Raw genomic sequence first — 24,561 nt, 5'->3', positions numbered from 1 at the left:
CAAAAAAGGTTAGCAACATCGTTGCAACATGTTCACGAACTTGTCAGACTGCGTGCGCGAGTGTATCTGTCCCTTGTACTTTGAGGAATCATTTGTATATGTTACAGAAAATAAAATCCAACAGATGTAAACAAAATGGGAATGTATTGACTCATAACTGGACAGTCCAGGGGTAGGGCTGTCTTCAGGTAGTAGGATTGATGAAGGAGACTCAGTTCAATGTCATCAGGATTCAGTTTCCACTTCCTGTCTCTCTGTCTTCTGTGCTGACTTTATTCTCAGGTTCTGTGTGGTAGCAGGTTCAAGTGAAGTTAAAAATGTGGTGTCACTCTGACAACACTGTGACTTAGGGGTTCCAGTTGGTTATGTATCTATCCCTGAACTACTCATTGCACTGCTCACAGGGGAATAGAATGCTTCTTCTGACAGGTCTGAGTCACATACATACCCTTGGAGTTAGAGTGTGGAGGGAAGTCCACTCCACCTGCACATGGACTGAGACTGAAGAAGTGGGCGTGTGGCAGTTCCTCCAGAGGACACAGACATACTGTTTCCAGAAAGGTGTATGCATACTGGTATCAAAACAAAATAAAACAAAACTGATGTCCACTATCGCCCTCTCTAACTTCCCTGTTCTATTTTCTGGCCACAGCTATGTCATTGCCCTTTTATGATTTGAGGCTTAAGTTGAAATGTGAATGCAGGTCCTCTGAAGGTTTGGGAAGGGTCTGGATGGGGCCCAGGGCAGGGATCTTGAAGAGGGGGCATCTATGGGAGACCCAAACATCTGTGTGGATAGACCATTCAGTGACCTAGACTCTAAATTCCTAGACCTTTTCACCTCAGAGTCCTTTCTCTCTGCTCCAATCTAGGTACGGTCATATCTGAAGCTTCATCATCAGGAATTGCTCTGCCTTCCAAAATAATACAGTCTGGCATCCCACCCTCTGACTTCAACCTCCATATTTGTCCTAAAGATGACAGTTCTTCAACCTTGTTAGGATATCCATTCCGTTGATCCTTCCACTTTCCCCCTGACCATGAGTAACCTCTTGCCTTCCTTTCCTCCTTCTCCATGATAGACTTCATGGTGCATCACATACTAAACATTCCACATGCTTCTCAATTCATTCTCTTTTTATCATTACAACCTGGCAAAATCCCAACTCTGCCTCTGCCAGACCTGCCCTCTAGGAAGCAGCTCAGAGCTACTGGATAAAATCACATATGAGTAAGTTGGTGCCACCATAAACTGATGGTCAGCTCCATGAGCACTTGAAAAGCACTTATTCATGCATTCCATTTACTGAGTGCCTGCTGTGTGCTAAGCATTGTTCTAAGTACTTGGGATACATCAGTGATCAAAACAGGCAAAGCTCCCTGCCTGTGGCGTTTACTTCATTTATTCCTTAACAATTCTCACATTCTACTCAAAACTCAGTTCAAGCTTTCTTCACTTTCCCTCAACTTTTTCCCCCGCCGTAGCAAATGCATCAGAACTCCACTTTTCAGAGGAGCCAGAAGCCCTCAGATGGGAACTCGCCATCGTCAAAAACAATTGCCATTGCATACAACCTCCTTCCTGCTACAGTGAAAGGTGTCGCTCTGGGGGGCCTTCTTCGACCCTCCCAAGCAAGAATGGGTGCCCTTATCCTCCCCTTTCCCACCAGCACTTTCCACATTAGATTGTAACTTGTGTCTTAATTGTCTGAGGGCTGGGACCGTGTCTACCCAGTTCACTGCTTTAACTCCAGCCTCTGGTGTTTAGCATTTGGTTAGGGCTCAGTAACTTCTGCGTGAATGAATGAGCAACGGGTGGGATTTCTGTTTCCGGACGGGGCCTGCTCCGGGGCGGGGCCTCAGGAATCTCCTCGGGCTTCCTAATGGCCACCGGCAGATCCACACCTGTGTACGCCGAAGTCAGCTTCCTTGGCTTCCTTGAGACCACAGCCGAGATTCAGGCAAGGTTTTTCAGACGCCCCAGGGCTGTTCCCGCCGCGGGACTCCCTCATCTCGGACGGCTGGGCCTGTGCTCGGGCTGGCTGCGCCCGAAGCCCGCCGCAGAGCCTCTGAGCAGACACGCGCGGCCGCGGCTTCCTTCGCTGCCCAGTTCGCCAGAAGTTTTCCCGTTCCCCCCGCCTCCCTGTCCCTTCCCCTCTCTCCTCTTTCCTCCCTCCCTCCCCCCCCCCCGCTCGTTCCTCCCCTTCCTTCTCCCCCTCCTTCCTCCCTCTCCATAGGAAGGCCAAGATAAGCCCAGCTCCAGTTGCCGCGTGGGCACGGCCTTGTCCAGTGTCCCTGACAGACCCAGTGCCCTGAAAATGTCAGGACTGGTAAGAGGACAGTGAGACTTCACTGAGCTGCCCCTCTGGAAAGGAGGGGTCACGTCAGTTGCGCAAACACTCGGTACGGGGCCAGCTTCCGCCGAAGGGGTGATGTCTACGTGGGGGGAGTGGTTTCAGAGGAGATGAAGGAAGCTGTGAAGCCGAGGGCGCCCGGTGGGAATGATTGGTGGGAGCCCGGCCTAAACTCATCAGGGCAGAGTGTCAGTGGGCTGAGGTGAGGCTGAGTCCTGAGGGGCAGAGGCAGACCTGGGATGGAATCTGTGGGGCCCACCACGGTGAAGCATTCTAGCAGACAGGACAGGTCGCAGGCTTCTAGAAAGGGGGAAAATCCAAGGCAACTGCCTGCAAATCTCAGGTATTGATACTTTACTACATTTATTGAGGAACTACTACCGTGTTTCCCTGAAAGTAAGACTTAGCCGGACCATCAGCTCTAATGCGTCTTTTGGAGCAAAAATTAATATAAGACCCGGTCTTATTTTAATATAAGACCAGGTATAATGTAATATAATATAATATAAATAATACCCAGCCTTATTTTAATATAAGACCGGGTATAGTATAATATAATACCGGGTCTAATATTAATTTTTGCTCCAAAAGACTCATTAGAGCTGATGGTCCGGCTAAGTCTTATTTTCAGGGAAACACGGTATGTGCTAGGTGCTGTGTTTGATGGGAACTCTAGCTCTGTCACACTAGAGGTAGGAGGAAATGTTGCTGTGTGGTGGTCTTTTTTTTAAGTTTTCCCCATTATGATAGTATTACATAGTAAATTTAGAAGATATGAAAAATTAGAAGAATCCCATAAATTTCCAATCAAAATAATTTCTATAGCATTTTGATGTATTTCTCCCCAGACTTTGCTATTCATATTTTTACATTGTTTAAATAAATGTGGGGTTTTGTAAGGTAGGAAAGCAGTTATTATTTTAGCATAAACCTTTTCTATATACTGTAAACTCTTTCTAAATATCATTTTTAATGACTATGTTATTCTCTGAAGTAGATTCTCTGAAGCGGTGAGTTAGCCACTCATGTGGTCATTTAGCACTGACTTCTATGAGCTTATCTCCTAAATTCCAGTTGCTGGCTAAACATCCCTGAGCTCCACTTCCCACAGGTATCCCAGGCCTAACATCTGCATAACTTAGGCCATTTTTTTCTTCTGTCCCAACCTGCTTTTCCTGTTGTATTCCCCAAAGCAATTAGTATCACCTAGTCACCCAAGCAAGAAACGTGGGAGTCATTCTACACTGCTCCCCTTTCATCTTTCCCATAAGTAATCAGTCATCGACTTTTGCTACTTTTCTCTGCTGTTTCTCCAAACTGTCTCGCATCCTCATCCTTACTGTCACCCTGGTAGTTCAGGCCCTCATCACTTCTCCCACAAACATTTCTCACTAGCTGATTTCCATCCCTCCAGCTTTGTCCATCTCTAATCCTTTCCCCTCACTACTGCCAAAGCAATCTACCTAAAACAAAAATGACTGATACTCCCCTCCTTAACATCCTTCAGTGAAGCCATTCTTCCTACGTGGTATAGAGAACCCTCCACCTGCAGATCTCTCTCTTCTTTAGCTTCTTTTGCCATTACTTGCTTGCATTTGTTATTCTAGTAATAGAGGAACGCTTGTAATTTTTCCTGAGTGCCCCCATGCTGATTATTGCTTCCATAGCTCTCTGCTCATCATGATTTTGATTTCTCTGTCTGGAATGCCCTCACCACTTTTCCACCTGGCTGATTCTTAATTGTCCTTCTATCCCAATTCAGGCATCATCTCCTCAGGGAACCTACCCTGAAGGTCCAGGTTGAGCTAAATGTCCCTTCTCTCTGCTCTACATAGTGATTATCTCTGTCTTTTCAGTTTAAAACATTTTTTAAAATACTGTAAACCTACTTCGTGTACTTTTTCTTATAATTTTAATATCTACAGCCTGAGTTTATCTTATTTTTCAGTTTGGAGTCTCTCTAAACTTGTTTATGGAGGTCTGTTTCCTTGTGTGTTTGATATATTTTATTAGGACCTACATATACTTGGTTAAATTTTAACTCTGTGCATCCCGAAGGGCCTATATTGAGATGATGTGTCTTGGTTTCTCCTGGGTCCTAGGGGACACTACCAACCTGGAACTATTCCTATTTATTTATTGGATTGGGATTTCACAGACTGTGAGCATGGTGTAAATTCAAATCCTGGGTCTGCATGAGACTAGGGCTATGATTATAAATTATGAGGGGAAATTATTAGTATTAATATTGTTAGTTTTTTCACTCAGTTTTGATAATTTTGTCTATTTATCAAATCTGTCTCTCCTCCCCATTCTTAGTGTCACCAAAGACAGATTGGTTTTCTTGTTGGGTCTTGTTGCCAGCATGCAGATTTTCTTCTTCGCATCTTCAAGATATTGCCCCTTTGGGTGCCTGGCTTTATGTGCCATTCTTAGATTCAGCTCCCCTACTTTGTCAAATCTAAATACTGTTCCTCAGTGGGGCCAATAACCAGCAAAGCTTTAGGTGTCTGAGTTGTTTTTAGGGCAGTCCTGGTGTCTGTGCTGGCCTTCCGTCTAATTCTGGCTCTAAATTTTCTTTCTTCCTCCCTCCCTGCCTCCCTTCCTTCCTTCCTTTCCAGCATTTGGGTGTTTTGCAGTAGAAGGGCATTTCATAATACCTAGCCTAGTTAAATTGACAGAAATAGAAATCTTATAGACTTCATTTTAAAAATTGGATTGTATTTCAGGTTTACTTACAGATTTTTACAATGAAATCTCTGTCCAAGATTTATTTGATTTTTTCCTGGTTATTTTTAAAATTAGGTTTTTTAAAATCAGAGTCATGTATGCACTTTGTTTTAAAAGTCAGATAGTGATTTAAGGTCTTTTAACAAAGCAGGCTCTTTGTCCCCACTTTCTTCTACCATAAATCCTGCTTACTGGAGGCAACCACTTTAAGTTTTTTGTTTTTTGGTTTTGTATTGTTAACCTCCTTGTATTTATTTATTTATTTTCATTTTTTACAACTTTTCATAGCAGTTTTATTCATAATAGCCAAAAACTGGAAAGAACCCAAATCTCCATCAGGATAAGCAAACTGTAGTATATTCATTCAATGGAAACTACTCCCTAATAATTAAAAGGAACAAACTACTGATACATGCAATAGCACTGATGAATCTCCAAAGTGTTACATTAAGTGAAAGAAGCCTTTCATAAAAGGCTATCTACTGTATAACTTCATTTACATAAAAGTCAAGAAAGTGTAAAACTATAGTGACAGAAAGCAGATCAGTAGTTCCTGGGAGAGTGGAAGATTGACTATGAAGGGATAAAAATAAACTTTGAGAGATGTTCTATATCATGACAATTTCTATATCATGATTATGGTAGTAGTTAACAAATGAATATGTTTTTGATCTCTGTATTTTTAAAATAATATACTTTTACCAATATTTCCTGATATATGAATTTTAAATTATATATTGATTTGTAACTATGGAAGATAAAGATTAGGCTTCAGTACCATCCCCATTTTCCTTCCCCCAAACTCCTAATATATTATAATTTTTGGTTAAATTATTGTTAAGTATTTATATTAACTAGACTATGTAAATATTGTTTACTATTGTGTGAAACAGTATACTCTAATTATTTTTACTCTATAATTACTCTGTTTATACAACTTTTTGTTTTTCCAGTATACAATTTTTTCTTTAACTGGCTTTCTATATATACATCTGTAGTCTCTCAAGCCTGCTTACAACCTAGTAGTCTGTGAAGCCTGCTTACCAGGTCAAAAATCATCAAATAAGCATTTGCAATTCCTTGCCCCGTGCCCCACCCACACTTTCTGGGTCTGTTGATGTTCATGGGGTGAATTGGCTTACTTCCCCTGTCTTCTTCTGCAAGTGTTTAACTTGGTAGTTACTTCTGCTCTGCTAAGTCAGTAACCACTCCTCCATTTTATTTCCGATACATCCCATATATATCCCCTTCCATTCTTGTCGTCTTCAATAGTTTATTTTCTTTTTCCTTCACTTTTAATGAAATTCTGGGTGAGAGATGATAAACAAGTATGTTTGATTCACCATATGTAACTGGGAATCCAAACACTTAATTTTAAATGTGTGACAGGCCATGATCCATTTTCTCATCAATATTTGAAAGTATTTATATAGAGATTTCAAGTTTTAAACAACATATGTAGATATTTCTTTATATATATATTGGCATGTTACAGTTACTGTGTCATTATTGTGCACATAATATTGTGTGAAATATTGTGCACTGAAATTGCCTTCATCAGATTTCTTTTATGTTGTGTGGAGGAAATTCACTTGAGTGAGTCCTCAGAGTTGACTACAAAGTGAGGCAGAACTGATACCCAAAGTTCAATGTGGCTTGTCAGCACTGTGGCATAAATCTGTTGTGGAAAATTGTTTCTTGAGTGATAAACACCAAAAGAATGCTCTGCAGCAGAGAAAAAATGAAAAGGCTGTTGATTGTGTAAAAAATTTTTCACAGATAGTAAAATGCACAATATTAAGAAACATTTTCAGTAAATACATAGCAAATTTGATAAGAAGTTTCCTCTCAACAGTCATTTCAACATGTGAACAATATAAACATTATTAATGAAACATCTTTCATCCTTTTTTTGGTGCTGTTTTCAAAATCAAATTTCAAGTGTATATTTTACTCTTACAGCACATCTCAATTCACACCAACCTCAAAGGGCTCAATAGCTACATGTGGCTAGTGGCTACCATATGTGACAATGCAGGATTAAATGATAAAGACGGTTCAGGATACTTGCAGAACAAAGTCCCTCAACACACATTCATCAGTCACTTTACCTTCTCAGGTGTCTCTGGATCAAGCGTTTCCTTTATGATTGAACTTATCTAGAGACTAATACCCAGATGCTAGAGTCTAAGCTCTATACCCGAGGGACAAAATCCTATACATGTAACTGTTGGTCTGAGATTATTTGACCTGAATTTTCAGTAAGGATTACTGACTAAAAATCAATTGAGGATTACATACAGAAAACATTTGTATGAGATTTCCAAAGAAGAAAAATGGAAAATACTTAAATCACTTTAAGAATGAATTTCTGGGTAAGAACCCAGAAATGTAGAAAATCGTATTATTCATATATAATGAATGTCTACAGCTTGCCTAGAGAGGGGAGAATAAGAATTGAATCCAATCCCCTCATTCATTTCTTTCAGCATCAATGCAGAGGGAAGAAGAGGAGCAAAGACGGAACATTTGTAAGTAAGCTTCTGCCTATTCAGTCTGGAGCCCTCAAGGGTTAAACTTAATTTTTCCTTTCCATGAGACCCAGGTGCACAGCCTCTGAAGACATCAGCTGCTAGAACCTATCCCTCTCAGAAACCAAAGCTCTCAGCAGGGAGACTCATAGGAAGGAGTCAGAAACTGAAACACTTCTTGGGTTCCCTGCTAGGCTCATCTATGGGAATGAAAGAACGATGGTCACTGAGTCTTGCCCACTAGGTGACAATATGAGATGCAGTGGAACGAATACCTAGAGGTGGAGATTTGGGTCCTGATTTGGGACAATTTGTTTAACTTTTTTAAGGCTCAGATTTCTTTAGATATGAGGTGTGATTAAAAAAAATACAGGGAATGTTGAAATAAAAAAATTAATTACTAAAAGACACATTGCCATTAATCTCCCTCAAAATACTCCCCCTCACTTCGAACACACTGCCCCCTTAATTCTTGCCACTTTCTGAATCAGTTCTGGAAGTTCTCTTTCTCGAGTGTCTTTAGTTGTGCTATCATGGCTGCCTCAATGTCCTGAGTCGATTCAAAATGTTTTCCTTTAGTGGTCATTTTGACTTTGGGGAAGAGCCAGAAGTCGCATGGTGCCAGATCCAGGGAATAAGGTGGATGAGGACACACCATAATATTTTTCTTTGACAGAAATTGCCATACCAGAAGCGATGTGACATGGAGTGTTGTCATGATGGAGGATGAAGTATAGATACTCACAAAAGAGGACTTCAGAATTGCTTCAGAAAGTGGCAATAATGATGGGATGGATAAGTGTGTTTGAAATGAAGGGGAATATTTTGAGGGGGATTAATGGCAATGTGTCAATAAATTTTTAAAAATTTAAACATTCACCTTATTATTTTTTTAAACTTTTATTTATTTAAGTGTGTTTTTCCAAGACCCATCAGCTCCAAGTCAAGTAGTTGTTTCAATCTAGTTGTGGAGGGTGCGGCTCACAGTGGCCCATGTGGGGATCGAACTGGCAACCTTGTTGTTAAGAGCACCGTGCTCTAACCAACTGAGCTCACCGGCCGACCCTCACCTTATTTTTTGATCACACCTCATACACTTTGCTTGCACCCCTCATAGCATGGTTATGAGGATCAGATGGGAGGAAGTATAAAACACTATTCCATAGTTGAGCTTGTTGGTTGTTGTCACTATTTGACCTTGTGTACTAATGGTTGGGACTCTCGGAGTCTATTCCCCTAAGAGGCTCCCTCAAAGGACCATTTTAGTTAGTTTCCTATTAGATCCCTTTGCTCCTACCTTCACCACTTATGACCGAGTCTCCTATTTTCCCAGCTTGGAAAGATTACCAGAAAGGAGCTCATGTGACACGGGACCTGCTTGCTCTTTGGAAAAGCAGGTATTGATGTGTCTCTTTTTTTTCTTTCCAGTACTTCTCTTCTTGCCCTATGTGATTCCAGGGCCCCAGTGCAGCCAAGGTTGACAAGGGAGGGCAAGCCAGTAGCCACTTGGAAACTGGAAATTTGGTTCCCTCAATGAATCAAGAACACTGCCTGAATACCTCTTGGAAGCTTTCCTTCCTTGATCTAGGCATGAGACAAGTACTAGGAAGCTGAGGTTGTGTGGCTTTGGGTGTGGCAGAGGTAGAGCTTACCTCTCAAGGTCCTTGAATACATAAAACTGTTGATAGAGTTGCTAGAGACCCAATCATGGCCCCTTCCCCAGTCCACCTTTCTCTCTCAGCCACCCGCCTTTCAGGGATGGCTAAGCTGGGGTTGCTTTGCTCTTTGAAAGAAACCTTTAGGCAGGTCAACAGACAAGCTGATACCAAAAAATTCAATTCCCACTCTTGATAGTTCCTGCCCTGCCCCCTCACCTGTGACAAGAAAGGCCAAGGGGCCCTGAGATGTTGATTATTATTCACACAGGACCCTCAGTCCAAGGAAAAGAGTAGACAAAGTTTTTAGCTCCTTACACCCATCAGCATGGGTAAATCGTGGCAGAGTGGGACTGTATGGGAACCAAGAGAGGCAGTCCAGAGTCACTCCAAGTCAGTCAGTGGTAGGACATGACCCAGGGATGAGAGTGGAGTTGTGTCCCAATGGACTCCAGCCACGGAGAAGTGCCCCAGTGGCAGAGAACAGAAAGAAGAGTGACTGGAGGGGATCACCACAGAGGGGAGCGTCTTCTTGGAGTTTCCACTTTAGGAAAAGGAGGTTGGAGATTAATTTAGGGATTTCTTCAAAGGCCGGAAAGTTCAGGGAGATAGTGAAGTCTAAGAAGACTCTCGCTCCTAAGCCCAAATCAGAAGATGTTCTGAGCGTCAGTGAGCTGGGAGATGCCTGGAAGCTCCCGGTAAATGGCCATCTGAGTGGTCAAGGGGCTCCAGTGACCAAGGAATGCCCCCACCTCGAGAGTGCTGGGTGCCCAAGATTCAGGATGACCAAGCCTTAAAGAACATAATACAGTCATACAAATGAGCCAATAATTGGTATAGTACTGTCATTACAAAGTTACACACACACACACAACTCCTGTAAAAAGATTCAGGGGCTTGTCAAAGTGAGAAAACCCAATAAAGACCTCGCTTCCCAGGAATTGGCTGATCCAGTCTTTCCCTCAGCTCCTTTACTATTTTGACTTTTATACAGCTCTGTGTGTGTGTGTGTGTGTGTGTGTGTGTGCGCACGCATGCGTGTGTAAGGCTACATAGGCATTAAAGGACAACAAATCCCCCGTGCAACCTCCAAGAAATGTAAGGCTAAAATTGCAGAGCCAGCTTCAGGGCTTTCTCATTGAAGTGCTCCTGGCCTCAGATAGCTTGGCTTCTAAGGTCTCATAGTTGTATCCCCAGAGAGTACTCAGTGGGGACATGACAATTTCTTAGGTCCTGTGTGTCCACATGGAAGCCAGAGGAAGCAGTCTGGCCCAGCAGACCTGGATCCAAAGCTTCAGGCCCTAGGGAAGAGCCAGGACAAGAATTTAGCCCCAGGTGAAGAGAGGGACAACTCTAGAAGACCCTAAATAGGAGACCACTGAGTAAAGGATGCAGAATTGGGGCTCTCCCAGCCCAGGCCAGGGGAGTAGCAGACACCCTTGGGATCAAGAACCTTTGGTTTCTGCACTGGAAGGGACAGACTTCTTCCGGAAGTACCTTGGGTAAAAGGATGAGCAGCTTTCTTCACTGGCATTGTCCCAGGGGAAAAGGCAAGGGCAAGAAGATCCCTGTGAAAAGCCTACTCAGTGTCAGCCCATGTGTGGAGCCCAGGACCTGGTGAAGGAAGAGCTGTCTTCACGGCACTGGGGACACTGCGCTGAGGAGGGCGTGGCCATCATGGGCCTGATCCTGGAGAAGAATTGGGCCTCAGGCACGGAGGAAAATCAGCACCAGGAGGAAGTCCAGGCCGAGGCAGAGCCTGCAGATGGGCATTCGTGCAACTACAGGGCTCGTTCCTACCAAGATCCAAGGAAAGTGCCAAGTGCATCATGCAGTCAGCATGGCACTCCAGCCCTGAGGACCAGAGTTGTCTCAGCAGGGACAGGCAGCTTAGTGACCAGGACAGACATCCCTGGGAAATTATGAGATTTAAGGAGCAGCCACGGAGTTCACGCCTCCCAGGGAGCCTGTGTCCCCAGCCAGGTCCCATGAGCCTGGACCAAGGATGCTAGGTACCTCCAGCTGCCCTCTTCGTGGCCCCAGGCTGTCTTTAGGGATTTGTCTCCTCTAGTCATCCAGAAAGTTCTCCATTCCCTCCTAGGAGGGATGTTTTTCTCAAGGGAAAATTCCAGTCCATATAGAGAAAATCTATTATTTCTCATGTTAGCACATCCTTCAAAGAGGATAGTCTGTTTGTCATAACCAAGGATATTTATTCTTTCCAGATAAATTTGTTTCTTCTAATAGGTGGGTGGTATCTTCTGTCTTTACTATTTGGGGTATACATTTTGGAAATCCCAGGAGTCTGGGCTTAGAGGAAGGAAGGAATCAGCTTTACCTTATGTTGAAAGCCTGCTCGGGCTTCTCAAGAGGTGATCAGGGCCCTGGAGGAAGATTGACAGTGGCACTGTACATCCACCCTCAATCCCAGCTTCATTATTTCTGCTGCGCTGCCATATTTTTAAAATATTTTATTTTTTTCATAATACTGTCATTACAAAAAAATACAAAAAAAAACTACTATAAAAACATTCAGGGGCTTGTCAAAGTGAGAAAACCTAAAGACCCCACCCTAAGACCTTGCTGGATCAGTCTTCCCCTAGCTCCTTCACTGTTTGACCTTTATACAACTGTGGGAGTGGGGTGGGGTCACACAGGCATCAAAAGGCTGGAAATTCCCCACGCAGCCTCCATGAAGGGTAAGAAATAAGTAGCTTCACATATCACAAAAATGGGATTTGGAAGTTTGGGGGTGGCTAGGCCCTGAGTTCAGAGGTGTGTGGAGAAACCTGTGACCCTGAATCTCTTGCTGAGGAATAGCTGCTACCTGGCCCCAAAGCCCTGTCCCTTCCTGATGAAGGCTGGGAGTTGGATCCCGCGCCCGCCTCTTAGCTTTAATACAGGAGGCCCCCTTCCTCTCCCTCTGCCCTTACACACTCCTGAGAGCAACAGGGAGGACAGAACTTCCAGCTCTGTGGGGACTGGGCAGGAGAGCTGTCAGGGACGCTGCTTGAGGGCCCTATTCACCTCCCTGCCCCAAATAAAAAGTGTCTCGTGCTCAATGGCCTGGTTCATGGGTTATGGACCTTCCGTTTCTATCTCAACCCTGGAGAGGCACAGACAGCTCTAGGTGAGTGCTTTGTGTGTGTGAATATGTGTATGATAACCTGGGACACTGTGGACCTGGGGGTGAAGCTGGGGTGGGAAAGCGGTGTCCTTTCTATCCTCTTCCTCCCCCAACAGGAGGAAGCTGAAGGGGAGGGAGAGGAGAAGTATTAGCAAAGCTGAGAGGGGACGGAGGACATGCTATATATACAGGCATGGACAAGGAATCTCTACATCTTCAAGTAGCACTCAGGTCACTCTCCAGCCACTGGAGTGGGAACTGGATTCAAAGCTAGTGACATGAAAATTGACCCCTGGCCTAGGCTAGTTCTCCCCACCTCCCTCCCACTCCCCCAAGGCAGCCCAGCTCTGAAAGGGGTCAGGAAGAGAAACATTTTCCTGAAAACCAGTGGCTTTTTTTGCATTTTAGAAAAAGTTGCTAGTGTCCAGTGGACATCCAGCTGGGTGTACATGGGCGGGGTGAGTGTGGGGTATTGCTGTGGTAGACTCTGGGCGGGCGGGGGCAGAGCCTAGGAACAGGGTAGGTGCTGCTTAAGGATCTGTCGTGTCTGTGGTGTTAATCTGTCTGGAAAGCGAACTTTGAACTCGACAATGAGGTCTCCGCGCTGGGTGGGCACCTTGGGGAAGGGGAGACCCTCCCCTCGGAGTCTCTTCACGGTGCCTGGCTTGATGACATCATTGCAGGGCAAAGGGATCACTCGGCCATCAATGGTGGGAATGTTCACAGTGCAGCCACACAGCGCCTGAGGAAAATGAGGCAGAGTGAGAAAAAGGGAGGGGAGAGTGATTGGGAAGAGGGAGAAAGACAAGTGGGGAAAGGATGTCCCTATCACCCCCTGGTCACACGCCCCGATCCAGGACGCACCTCCTTGAGGCTAATCAGAGCGCTGTAGAGCACGTTGGTGCCGTCTCTGCGGAAGTGCGCGTGGGGCTTGTCTTTGAGCACAAAGACTATGTCGGCAGGGATGTTGTCAGGTGTGGCGTCGCCCTCCTTGGGGAAGGTGATCTTGGTGCCTTCCTTCCAGCCTCGCTTGATCACAATGTGCAGGATCTTGTCCTCGGTGCGCACAGTTCGCCCGTCAGGGTTGAGGCGCCGCCTCGTAATCTTCATGCGCTTGGTGGAGCCATGGTAGATCTCCTCCAGGGACACCCGCAGTTCATGCACCACAGGTGGGTCCTGCACCTTGCGTCGAGGGTACAGTGGTTCTGGGGTTCGCCTTGGACCCCTGCTCAGCCCATTGAAGCCAAAGCGGCCGAAGGCACCAAATGGGTCCTCATCATCATCCACATCCATGTCATCTGGGTCAAAACCACTGAAGGGTCGAGTGGAACGGCTGCTGGCAAAGAAGATATCGAAGGGATTGGAGCCACCAAAGAAGGAGGCAAAGGTGGCATGGGGGTCCCCATGAAAGGTGTAGTGAAAGGAGCCACTGGAGCCACCTGATGAACCACCGCCAGTCTTCAGGCCTGGAGGGAGGAGAAGTTAGGGGCAGTGTGGCTGTCCTGGCCCCGCCCCAAGCTCCGCCCCTTGCCCTCTAGCTCCCAGCTTCTGGGCCTAGAGAAAGAAGAAACCTTTAACTCCCACAGAAAGGGCTGTTCTAATAGATTAAGAAAAATCTCTGGCAAGATTAATTTTACTCTATATAATTATATGTTTATTGAGAAAGCTCATCTTGAGTTTCAAAGAGGCCGAGGTACCCAATAGGTGGAAAAGCTAAGACTAGAAGCCTTGGAGGATGTGACTTCCAGTCACGTAATTTCTTCCATGTACCCATAACCCAGAGATGTCTCCCAAAGTCTTGAGTGGCTGGCCTGGCTCCCAAATTTTTACATGTCATACCTGGCTCCCCAATTTTTGCTTATTTCCAAAGACACACCAGGCAAGAGGCAATCAGACAGGATCTAACCAGACGAGGTTAGCAAGTGACCTGTCCCAAATAAGGTGGGGATACAGTCCCAACTCTTACTCTGCTTCTAGCGTGGTTTCTTCTTTCCCTGACTTTCGACCAAATGGGAAATCAGGAGGGCCCAAAAACTCAGGAAAGCTCTGGAGATGAGGAGCTATTTCTCTAGAAAGTTTTCCCAGTGTTGCACAACTCCAGGGGGTGCCATTTGCACGTTGGATAGACACAGACTACAATGGGAATGGCGCTCCCTGGAGCTATAGAACACCGAGGCCTATACCTCATACCTAATGTCAGAGCAACCAAAATGCATGAATGAGTGGGCACATTGTGGGTGGTGACCTCAGCTGCTGTTTCTGGAGTCAGGTCCTGTCTAAGGGGCTCAGATTCCTGGAGGCAGCCTTAATGCGGGGATGGTACTGGTGGTGATGAGGGTAGTAGGGGGCATGGGAAGGAGTGAGGCAGGGTTAACACTGAGAAAGGATCTAGGATATGTAGACTCAGATTGGGGTCCAGGCTAGGGGAAGGGACTCTTCTCTTTAAGGCCTTTTATCAAGAATTTCAATTGGTTGTGGAAGCCTGAGTCTAAATTGGCCTCTTATTTCTTGGGACCACAAGGGCAGATTTGGATTTCATTAGAGAAGCCAAGTGGCTGGCAGCAGAGACTTGTGGCAGCTGCCTCTTCACCCCTCCCCTGAGACTCAGGGTCTGTTCTGTGGAGGGTCTGATTATTAGGTGAGTTCAAGAAGCTTGGCAGAGCACAGTGCAAGAGGGAGGCTGGACTGATGATGACGGCAAGGGGTAATTTCTCTGTAGGGATTCCTGCTGCACTACTACCACCTCCTTTTAAAGCTGGGAACAACTTGTCCCCAGCGAGGGCTGAGCACAGAGTCTCTGTGCACAATTGTTCTGTCTGGTTGTTGGGGAGGAGGCAGGGCGAACGGAAATTTTATAACCCACATTTCCAAGGCTGCCTTTCCCTTCTGCATCCTCAGGAGCCTTCCTGGGATGTAGAGCTGCATTAGAACTCGGTATCTGGGAATAGGGGCTGAGCTTTGACCTTCACTTAGGCTTGGTCATTCAGGAGGGGTGAAGTTTCCAGGTAGCTCTCCCAGCTCCCACCTTCTTCTTAAACAAAGGTGAGGCCAAGTAGAGGAATGAGTGCAATTCCTAGACAGGTCACATGGTGGCATGGTATTTGCACAGCTTCCCTCTTCCCCACCCCTACTGCTCCCATCCTTCCATCCCAGGGAGAAAAATTTCTTAGCTGAGAGAATACTGGGGATTCCAGAAGATACCTGGTGAATTTGGGAGTTGGCAAGTCTAGTAGATGAGCAAGGAAAAATGGAAGGAACTAGTGGTCTGAAGAATCAGAGGAGGGATCTGGGAGGACTGTGGAGCACAGCATGGGGCATGGAACACACAGCAGAGAGGAGAAGAAAAAGAACATTCTTTTGAGTGTCTACTCTGTGTCAGATATGATACATATCGTTAGCCCATCTAATTTTGAGGCTAGAATGGGGAGAGTGAGGAGGAGAATGTGGAAAAAAGGTGGATGCCGCTGGGGAGGGAGGACAGTTCCTCCGGGGAAGGAGAGTCCTCAGCTGTGACTATGTCTCTTAATATAGCCTGACAGGTGTCTGTGGCTGGCGGGTGGCAGGCGGCTCTGAGGGGCAGGCCCAGAATTAGCAGCTACATCATGCCTGTGGGATGTGCTGGGAGGGGCCGCCCTCTCAGAGGCTTTATTTGGGCCTTTCCTGCCACTGTGTGCGGGACCACTAGCTACCCCAGGGAGGGGGCAAAATGCCAGCAGCAGTTCCCTTTCCACCCTTGGACCCCTGCCACTTCCTCAGGGAGGTGAAGCTCCGCCTCTGTTCTGATGACCTAAAGTGGGCAGGGAGGGGGCAGAGAAAGGGACAGCCATCTCTCCAGCTCAGAGCTCCAGTGGTTAATTCCCAGGTAGCTTAAGGGCCAAACTTTTATGCTGATGAATGTAAATGCTTTGTCCTCAGAGAGCCACACACTCCCTTCCCCATCAGCCAATGAAGCAGCAGGGACTTCAGGCAGGACTAATAAGGCTGGGAGGGCAAAAAGGGAGGGGGGTGGAAAGCCTCTGGTTTGAGCTTCAGACCTCCCAAGGCCTGAACTTAAGGAGGGAGAGGGGCAGACAGAGGCGGGGAGAACTTTGGTAAGCCGAGGCTGGGTAGTGGGTGGTCTCTTTTCTCCTCTGGGTGTCAGTGTTGGGAACACTTGCCTCCCTCACCCCCTCCTCAGCTTCCAGTTCTCTGCTGTGAGAACTGGGTCACCCAGGACCCCAAACAAGGACAGGGGTCCAGTATTAGGCTGGAGCACTGCCCTCTTACCTTCCTCCCCGTACTGGTCATATAGGCCGCGTTTCTTAGGGTCACTCAGCACATCATAGGCCTCTGCAATCTCCTTAAATTTCTCCTCCGCGTTGGGTTCTTTGTTCTTGTCTGGGTGGTACTTCAAGGCCATCTTCCGATAGGCTTTCTTGATCTCATCCTCATTGGCTCCCGATGGGATCCCAAGAATCTTGTAATAATCCTTTCCCATCACAGCCACTGGACCGGCACTGGTCTCCTTGTTTCTGAAAGAAATCCAGGGCCAATCCTTGATGCCCCTATTCCCTCTGCCCCAGCCCTGCTCCTGATGATCCTACAGTCCCTAAAAGTCACTGTGTGACTTTCAGCAGCTCATGCCTGTTCTCTGGGCCTCTGATTCCTCATCAGTAAAATGAAAGGTTTGGACTAGATGATCTCTTCCAGCTCTGACATTCTAGGAGTCTGTGATTCTTTCCTCAGTTCCTGGGTTTTCCCAGCAGGAAGCAGGGGGCTGCGGCCCACTTCCTGGGGCTAGGCTAAGGCCCAGGCCCTTGGGCCAGACCGAGGACCCCTGAAAGGCCTTGCTGAGTGAGGTGGCACCATGGACTGACAAACACACGGACAGAAGCTAGTGAAGATCAGTGTACTGGATGAGGTCACCTGAGCAGCGTGGGTTCCTACGCCATGCCTCAGGCATGGTGCCCGGCTAAGGTCAGCTGCGGCAGTAGCCCAGGCCTGGGGACAGGCCCAGGTCTTCAGCCAGCTGTCCTGGCCAGCCAGGCTGAGTCAGGGTGTGGGTGCCTGGAGTGCTCTCTGCCATTGGAGACCCCAGGCCCTCCTGCCCCTGCTCCCATACTATGCGAAGCCTCACGTGTGACTCACATCAGAGGATGATTCACAGCCTTTGGAAACTGCCGTTTCTAATTCCCTCATTATTGGGGGGGGCGGGGTGGGTGACACTGTCCTTCCCCCAACCAACGCAACAGTTCCCTTTACTCATTTCCCAGTATCTACACACAAAACTGTGTGTGAAGACAAGTCTGTGTCGCCTAAGCACCAGTGTTAGTGAACAAAAGCATCCTGGGGGTAGGGCCTTTTTAAACCTTAGTTGTTAGGAGATTGGGCATTAACTTCCGTTTCCTTAATACCTTCCCTACCAGTCCCTGCCTCTCACCTGTCCTGCGGTTTCGGATCTGGCCCAGTGCCAGGTCCATGCTCCTCTCATAGTCCCTTCTAAGCTGGCTGCAGGGCCACTTGTTATGTGAGGGAGAAACACAGGGCTCTAATTCTTCGATGCTAATCTCCCTCCACCAATGTCTCTGTGGTAGATATGAAGGGAACGGGACCCTTCTGTAGCTAGAGCTATTTGTGGGAATGGCCAGAAGCCATTCTCCAGCCTTTCTGAGATTTGGCCAACCCCTGCCAAAGCCCGGAGAACCAGAGTCTTTCTAGCAATGTCCTGGGCTGGCAGCCACTGCTAAGGCCTGCTTTTCTGCCTCTGACTGCTTCAGCAAGGGGTACAGGGTTTCTTGGCAGGAGTGAGGGCTGTAATTGGTAAGAGGAGGCCTCAAGCCTCCAGGTGGGTAGGACAACGGCCCTGGCTCCTGCCCCCACAGGGCCTGTCACAGGTGGCTGGGTTGATTCATGGTTCTGGGAGTCACCTCACTCTGATGAAGAGAACGCTTCAAAAAGGCGGGTACACCCCCTTCTCCCCCTACCAGTGTGTCACGCCTGGCTGGGGATGCTGAGGTTGGAGGAGGCAGAGAAGAAAGAGCATCTGGGGGAGGCCAGCCATTTTCGGAAGCAGCAGTAAAAGCCGTCTGAGAGGGAGCTGGGGGTGGTCTGCCATCTCTGCCTCCGCCCACACCTTCCCCCCCCACCAGGACTGGGAAGGAACCCTAGCACACGAAGAGGGTGCCCCCAGAGAACGATAGCAGCTTCTAGGCAGAGGACTAGTAGACCGTCTTGCCAATTCTCCCATTCCCTCTTGCTGTCCCTGTATTACCTCTTTCTTCATCCAGCCAACTTCCTCCCTGGCACCCACCTGCTAGGCGTTCTAGACCTGTAATTCTCTTGCCTCCACAGACACAGGGCAAGCTCTTTCAGAATTGCCTTTTTCCTCCTCCTTTCCTCCCTCCCTCCCCCTACCCACAAGCCACGTGTTGGAATGACAAAGGAGCCCCATGGCATGGCACTGCCTTTGATGGAGAAGAATGAAGAGGGTGTTAATGTAGAGGCAGGAATGAAAAATGAGGAGAAATGGCAAGAGGGTATAGGGAAGGGAGATGGTTGCTGCTGAACATGAAGTACTGATGGAGGGGGTGAGGTATGACAAATGGAAATGGCTGAGGTGGAAAATGGGTTACCAGTGGGTTGAAAGAGAGATGTAGAGAATTGAAATACTGGAGATGTTTGTGGAAAATGGATGCCTGAAGGGTTTGGTATAGGAGAGGAATGATAAAGGGGTGCACTTCATTCAAATGTAGGGGTGAGGTAGAGGGGTTCTTTATGTGATGAGGATGAGATGAGGATGAGAGGGATGAAGCAGGAGGCAATGGAGGGGGATGTGATGTGGAGAATTTGACTTGGTATGAGTATGAGTGCCATTCTCCGGAGGGACTTACCGAAACTTTACAAACCCATTCAGCGTCCACGCTCGAAGTTTTAAGGGCTCCAGCTGAATTTTAAACATCAAGCTGGCTAAGAAGTCTTCTCCCCAGAAGTGTGGGAAGCTCCGGAAAGCTCCTCGGGCCTGTAGTGGGGGTGCTGCTGGGGATGGGCAGGAGAGCACTGTGCGCTTAAACATGCCCAGCCCAGCCCCTCACCTCAGATTGCTCCACTGGAGCTGCTTGGAGAGCTGTAGCTCTGGAAGCCACCTCCTCAGGTTCTCATAGGCACTTGGCCCAGCAAGGCCTGTCCGGTGCAGCAGGAGCTGGACCTGATCCCCAGGTGTGGAGCGTGAAGGGCTAGCGACCACCTGCTCTCAGGTGCAGCAATGTCTGGCTGATTGTGAATGGCTGTATGGCTGTGACAGTAAGGCTGGCAGTGCGAGCGTGTGCTGTGACAGGTGTGATTGTCTGTGAGGGCCTGAGAGGCAGTGAGTTCCTCTTGCCTCTTTCCTGGGAGGACCCGACCCCAATCCCCAAGAACCTACTCAATGAAGTCACTGACGGGGAGTCTCCTCCCTCACAGATGGGCGGGGAGGGGAGGGGCAGGGCAGAGCTCCGCCGGGACAAAAGGCGCGGTGAGGAGAGAAGGGGAGGAGAGGGGAGGGGGCTCCGGCGGGGGAGGGTGGTCGGTGATGTCACCGGTACTGGCTGGCAGGGCTGGCTCAGAAACGTCTCCACCCCACGGAACCCAATCTGACCCCGCCCGCTGCCCCCTCCCCCGGCTCAGACGCTGGCTGCCCCCTGTAAGAGAGTCGCCGACAGCGAGCACTTTGCAGAGCCCGGGTCCGCGCACCCCCAGGGCAGAAGGAGCCGATGGGCTCTCAGTGTCCCAACCCCCTGACACCAGGACCCCTGGCTTCGAGATGCCCCCACTCCCGGGATCCCCGAGTGCTAGCTCGGCACCCTCACCGGTGAGTTGCTGCGGGCGCCTCTGCGGTGGGTCAGACAGCCGCTACCCCCTCCCCCGGCTCCGGCTCCGCTGCCTCCACTTGGGACAGGAGTCGCCTGCCCGCCGGCCGCAGACAGCGGGCCCGGGAACCCGCCCCCACGGCTCCGCCTCCGCGCCACCCATTGCGCTGTCTGCCCGTCACTCAGCCCAGCCTCTGCTGTAATTGGACAGCTTTCAACGAGTGGCTCGGTGATACCCTCCCATTCTCCGCCCCTGTCACCCGGCCACACACGCACACATTCCTGGCAGTGATTGGTGTGGGTCTGATTGGTGCAATTTGGGATCAGTCAACCACACCTCTTCACTATCTCGTCGTGTCATTGGTGAAAGGGACAGAGGGCGGCAACTCCACGCGCCCTTTGATTTTATTGGTTGGTCTGTGGAGCTCAGATCCCAGCCGGGAGGGGGACTGCGCAACTATATTAGTCCAATCTCCGGTTTGAGAAGGTGGGACGTACTGGCCACTGCTCGAATCCCGGGAGAACCTTCTGGAACCCGTGCAACGTCAAAGGCAGCCTTAAAGGAAAACCGCACCCACCAGTTGGTGACTATGGGCATTCTCTTCTTTCATCATTTAGGAGGCTAGGGGACAGAATAGTGCACTCTGGGAGCTGTAGTCTCTGGACCAGGGTCAAAAGGTCACCCCTTCTTAACCCGTCTTCCACGGAGACTTCGATCTGACCTGATTTAGCTTTACCTTACCTTGACCCAGAGTTGCCCTGATGTGACCTAACTGAATTTCGAAACATTCCCAGATAGACGTGCAGAGTTAAGTGTCCTTCTGCTCTCTGCTTTGTAATGTGGTAGTTCTCAGGTTTAGCACCTCCATGATTCCCTTTCTGAGTACCCTTTTTTTTCTCTGTATAATCTCCACATCCCAGCTCCCTCATGAGCAGACCCCTCTCAGCAACCCCCACAATCCACATTAAAGTTCTTCCTATAATCTTTTATCCTACTTCCCCTTTGAGGTCCACATTTTAGGCCCCCATCGTTTTTCCCTCCTGTTGGCCCAGTATAATCTGTTTTTCCCCCATGATCTTCTGTCTTTTCCTATTCTTAATTCTTTATGCTCCCCTAGCCTAGCTCCCCTTTTTAACCCCTCATCTCAGCTCCACATGATCTTTTTTCTTAACACCCTCAGAATCTCCCATCTCAGTCCCACCCCACCCCCACCCCCCATTAAATCTCAACCCCAGTATCCCCGCTGTTCAGAGCAGGCAGGGCTGCGGAGGTGGTTGCCAGCGGAAGCCGACGCTTGAGCAGACACGGTGCCTTGCGCCCACGTTACTGTCTCCCAGGCCCATCTGTGCTAGAGGGAACGGGGGTGGAGAGGGGGTAACCCGGGGGTGAAGAGGGGAAAGGAATTCTTGGAGGGTTTGAGGACAAGGGAAAGGCCAGGGCAGAAGCTCTCACCTCTCTTTCTTTGCCATTTTTTTCAGATACAGAGTTTTTTTTCAGAGACCCATGAGGTCATGCAAACTGGATAGAGCTGGAACGTGTGGCTTGTAGAGGGCATCAGTACCTCGGCTATAGAGCAGAGCAGAGCAGGAGAGAGGTCTAGGGGTCCTGAGGCAGGTCTGCATAGTCTCCACTACTTGTCTTCTTTCTAGTCTTCCCAGTGGGGATCCCCGGTGTAAAGGGGTGTGAAGAAAGGAAAGGAAGTGGGGTAAGAGGAGAATGGAGAGGAGGTGGGGTTTGGGGAATGAAGATAGGAGGGCAGGGGAGGTAAAATGAGGGGGAGGGGAGGGAAGGAGGGAGAAGATGAGAAGGGAAGGGGAAGTGGGGAACAAGGAATAGAGGGGAGGGGAGATGGGTGAGCAGCAAAAGATTGGGACAGAGAGATGGGGTGAGGAGGTGAGGAAGGGATGGGAGTTGGGGTGATGACGGAATGGAATAATGTGACATGGAGATGGGCAAAGTAGGAAGAGGGGTCCCAGAACAGGTGCTGGCTTTTTAGATTTGGGGGCTTTCATCCCCCCCACCTCCAGATGCATGGGGGCCTGGGCTGTGGGTGGCTCTGCTTCTTCCCATTCCAGTTCTGTCTATGCTGCCTCCTCCAGCATTGCCTGTGCCAACACGGAGGCAGAGAGTTTAGTCACCGACCCTTACCTGGTCCCTGCTAATGCTAACGCGTAGGCTTAGACCTTTGAGGGTGCAGGGCTGTGCCTTCAGGTATTGATGGCACGGACTCCTTTGTCTGCCCCCGGGGTGCTTTTACTGCCCTCTATCCCATTGGTGTCAGTTGTGTGTGTGTGAGGAACCAGGGTGCACAATAAGGCATAGGGAATAAGAATGTAGGCTCGTGAGGCAGATTGTAGACTTTGTGAGGTTACTTGCCATATCTGTGCCTCTTTCCTTCTTTGTAGAATGGGATAGACAACAGCAGTACCTCAGAGGGTTGCTGTGAGGGCTAATTAAGGTAACACATGTAATGCACCTAGTTCTGAGCTTGGCAGTAGTTAACGCTCAACAAAGTTACCCGTTACTCTGTGTGTTCACGGATATCTGGGTGTGTGAGTGCATCTGTCAATGTTTGACTCTGATTGGGAGTTATTTGTACTGTTGTATCTATAATGCAATTTGTGTAATTATTTATGTAATGATTTGTGTGTGGTAGTGTGTCTGATTCTGTGTTATTTGCTGTAGGTGTGTGATTTTGTGTTAGTGTACATGTTGATTAAATGACTGCACAGGCCTGTATCTACACGACAGAGCGGATGGAGTGCAGCTTCATGGCTTTTGACACACTGACATCGTGTCTGCTGGTGTATGACTGCGTCTTTGATCATGTCAGTTCCAAACACCCTACTCACCCTTCCTCCCCATAGAGACGTCATAATCCTAGGTGTCCCTCATTTCCTCACCCTGAAGGAACCGGAACCCGGGGGCAGAGGTGGGGGTGGGTGCCAGTGAGGAGGTGTTTAGACAGGAACACATGTTCCCTCCCAGACTGTACGGGAGGGGGAGCCCCCTATCTTGCACATATCCTGAAGGCTCCAGAGGAAGTCTCCCTCTCCAGCTGGTTCTCAGTTCCCTGTCTTGTCACCATGGCAACAGTTGCCAGGGGCTCCCACAGTTGCTAAGCTCTGGGTGTGGGAGGCTACCAGGCGACTGTTGCCAGTAGAAACAGAGAATCCTGAGGGAAAGAAAGACTACTCCCACAGCTGCCAGCTCTCTGCAGTGACAGGACCAGCCCTTGGACTCTCCTGTCCCCAAATTGTACTTGATTTGTATGTGGAAGTACTAGGGTTATTGGGGGGCTTTAACAGGAAGCTGGAACTAGAATACCGGGATCTACCCTCTGAAGAGACAAGGGGCTCTAGCGTGCCCATTACCATCTTTAAGGTTGGGATGTCCCTAGAAATTAGTAACCACCTCATTCTGTCCTCCATCTCTTACACTTCTTGCCTGGCAATATCTCTGCCTGAGTTCTCCAGTGGCTGGTGTTTATTACCTGGGGCTTCTACCTGGTATTGTAAGGAATGCTCCATTGACCCCCTTACCGTGGATGCAAACTGACTTCTCCCTAAAGTCAGACTTTCAGCATCTCATCTGGATACATACGTCATGCTGACACTTGAGCCCAGACTTCAGTCCCACACTGAGTCCCAACTTTGGCCTCAGCCTGAGACACTGACCTTAGTCTTAGTGCTGAACCAGACAATTCCCCAAACCCAGCCTCAGCCTTAGCCCACCTCCTAGACGTGGGTGAGCCCTAATCTTGATACAGATTATTTGAACTCATCCACGGATTCAGTTCTGATCCTGTACTCTGATTGAACACTGACCGGAGACCTAACTCCCTGCCACTCTCCTGGCACCTCCCTGCATGTTTTGAACCTACACTGATCAGTACCAGAAGGATTCAAAGGGGTCTTTTTTTTTTTTGCCTTGCGGGGAGAATACTGTGCTAGGAATGACCAGCAGAGGGCGTGCAACATCAGGTTCTACGGGCGAGCTTCCCAGAGCCAACCTAGGAAGGGGACATCAGTCATATTGAGACCTTGGATCTAGATTTTTTCTCAGGTCAGGACCCAGAGCTGCAGGCAAAAAAGTTGGTCTAAAAGTTTGAACTAAAGAAATTAAGGTTCCTAACCCAGTGATGCTGATGCTTTGGGGTCATGGGTGTCTGTACAATCATGGATATCCCTACAGCTCAGCTGGGCGCAGGGCTGGGCACTCACCAGAAGGTGCTTAACCATTTAATGGCACCACAGGTCTCAAGAGGAAAGGATACCTGCTAAGGCATCCCACTCCTGACTCAACACTTCTGTCATACACAGCTTCACTGCTTTCCCTGG

At 48.3% G+C, this 24,561-nt stretch overlaps 1 protein-coding gene and 1 long non-coding RNA gene across 4 annotated transcripts; one reads left to right on the top strand and one right to left on the bottom strand.

Annotated features, from left to right (window-relative positions):
- The first annotated feature begins 2,420 nt into the window (after positions 1-2,420).
- Positions 2,421-9,987, top strand: LOC141571151 (uncharacterized). The gene is made up of 3 exons (XR_012495840.1): positions 2,421-2,556; positions 7,574-7,615; positions 9,044-9,987. It is a non-coding gene; the product is annotated as an uncharacterized LOC141571151 (long non-coding RNA).
- A 1,739-nt stretch (positions 9,988-11,726) lies between these two features.
- On the bottom strand, positions 11,727-20,364 carry DNAJB5 (DnaJ heat shock protein family (Hsp40) member B5). Of its 3 annotated transcripts, XM_074330672.1 has the most exons (5): positions 20,221-20,356; positions 19,267-19,408; positions 16,664-16,908; positions 13,262-13,863; positions 11,727-13,139 (listed from the first exon to the last, which is right to left on the bottom strand). In XM_074330672.1, exons 2-5 carry the CDS (start codon positions 19,332-19,334, stop codon positions 12,906-12,908), a joined length of 1,149 nt encoding a protein of 382 aa, XP_074186773.1. In that variant the 5' UTR covers positions 19,335-19,408; positions 20,221-20,356; the 3' UTR covers positions 11,727-12,905. The 3 variants fall into 3 exon arrangements, with proteins under 3 accessions (XP_074186773.1, XP_019584560.1, XP_019584559.1); XM_019729001.2 differs by lacking the exon at positions 19,267-19,408 and having other exon boundaries at positions 20,221-20,364; XM_019729000.2 differs by lacking the exon at positions 20,221-20,356 and having other exon boundaries at positions 19,267-19,448.
- Positions 20,365-24,561: the final 4,197 nt, after the last annotated feature.

The sequence above is a fragment of the Rhinolophus sinicus genome, linkage group LG04 (genome assembly GCF_036562045.2).
Source record: "Rhinolophus sinicus isolate RSC01 linkage group LG04, ASM3656204v1, whole genome shotgun sequence".
NCBI classification, from domain to species: domain Eukaryota; kingdom Metazoa; phylum Chordata; class Mammalia; order Chiroptera; family Rhinolophidae; genus Rhinolophus; species Rhinolophus sinicus.
The sequence above is the reverse complement of the archived record's forward strand: the minus strand, read 5'-3'. Positions and strand labels throughout refer to the sequence as shown.

Bases quoted from the DNA above. Each gene is read 5' to 3' on its own strand.
- DNAJB5 (XM_019729000.2), bottom strand. From the start codon at position 19,448: ATGTTTAAGCGCACAGTGCTCTCCTGCCCATCCCCAGCAGCACCCCCA. The intron at 16,909-19,266 runs GTAAGTCCCTCC...GATTTCTTTCAG, and splicing joins AATGGGTTTGTAAAGTTTCG to AAACAAGGAGACCAGTGCCG. The intron at 13,864-16,663 runs GTAAGAGGGCAG...TCCTCCCTCCAG, and splicing joins TGACCAGTACGGGGAGGAAG to GCCTGAAGACTGGCGGTGGT.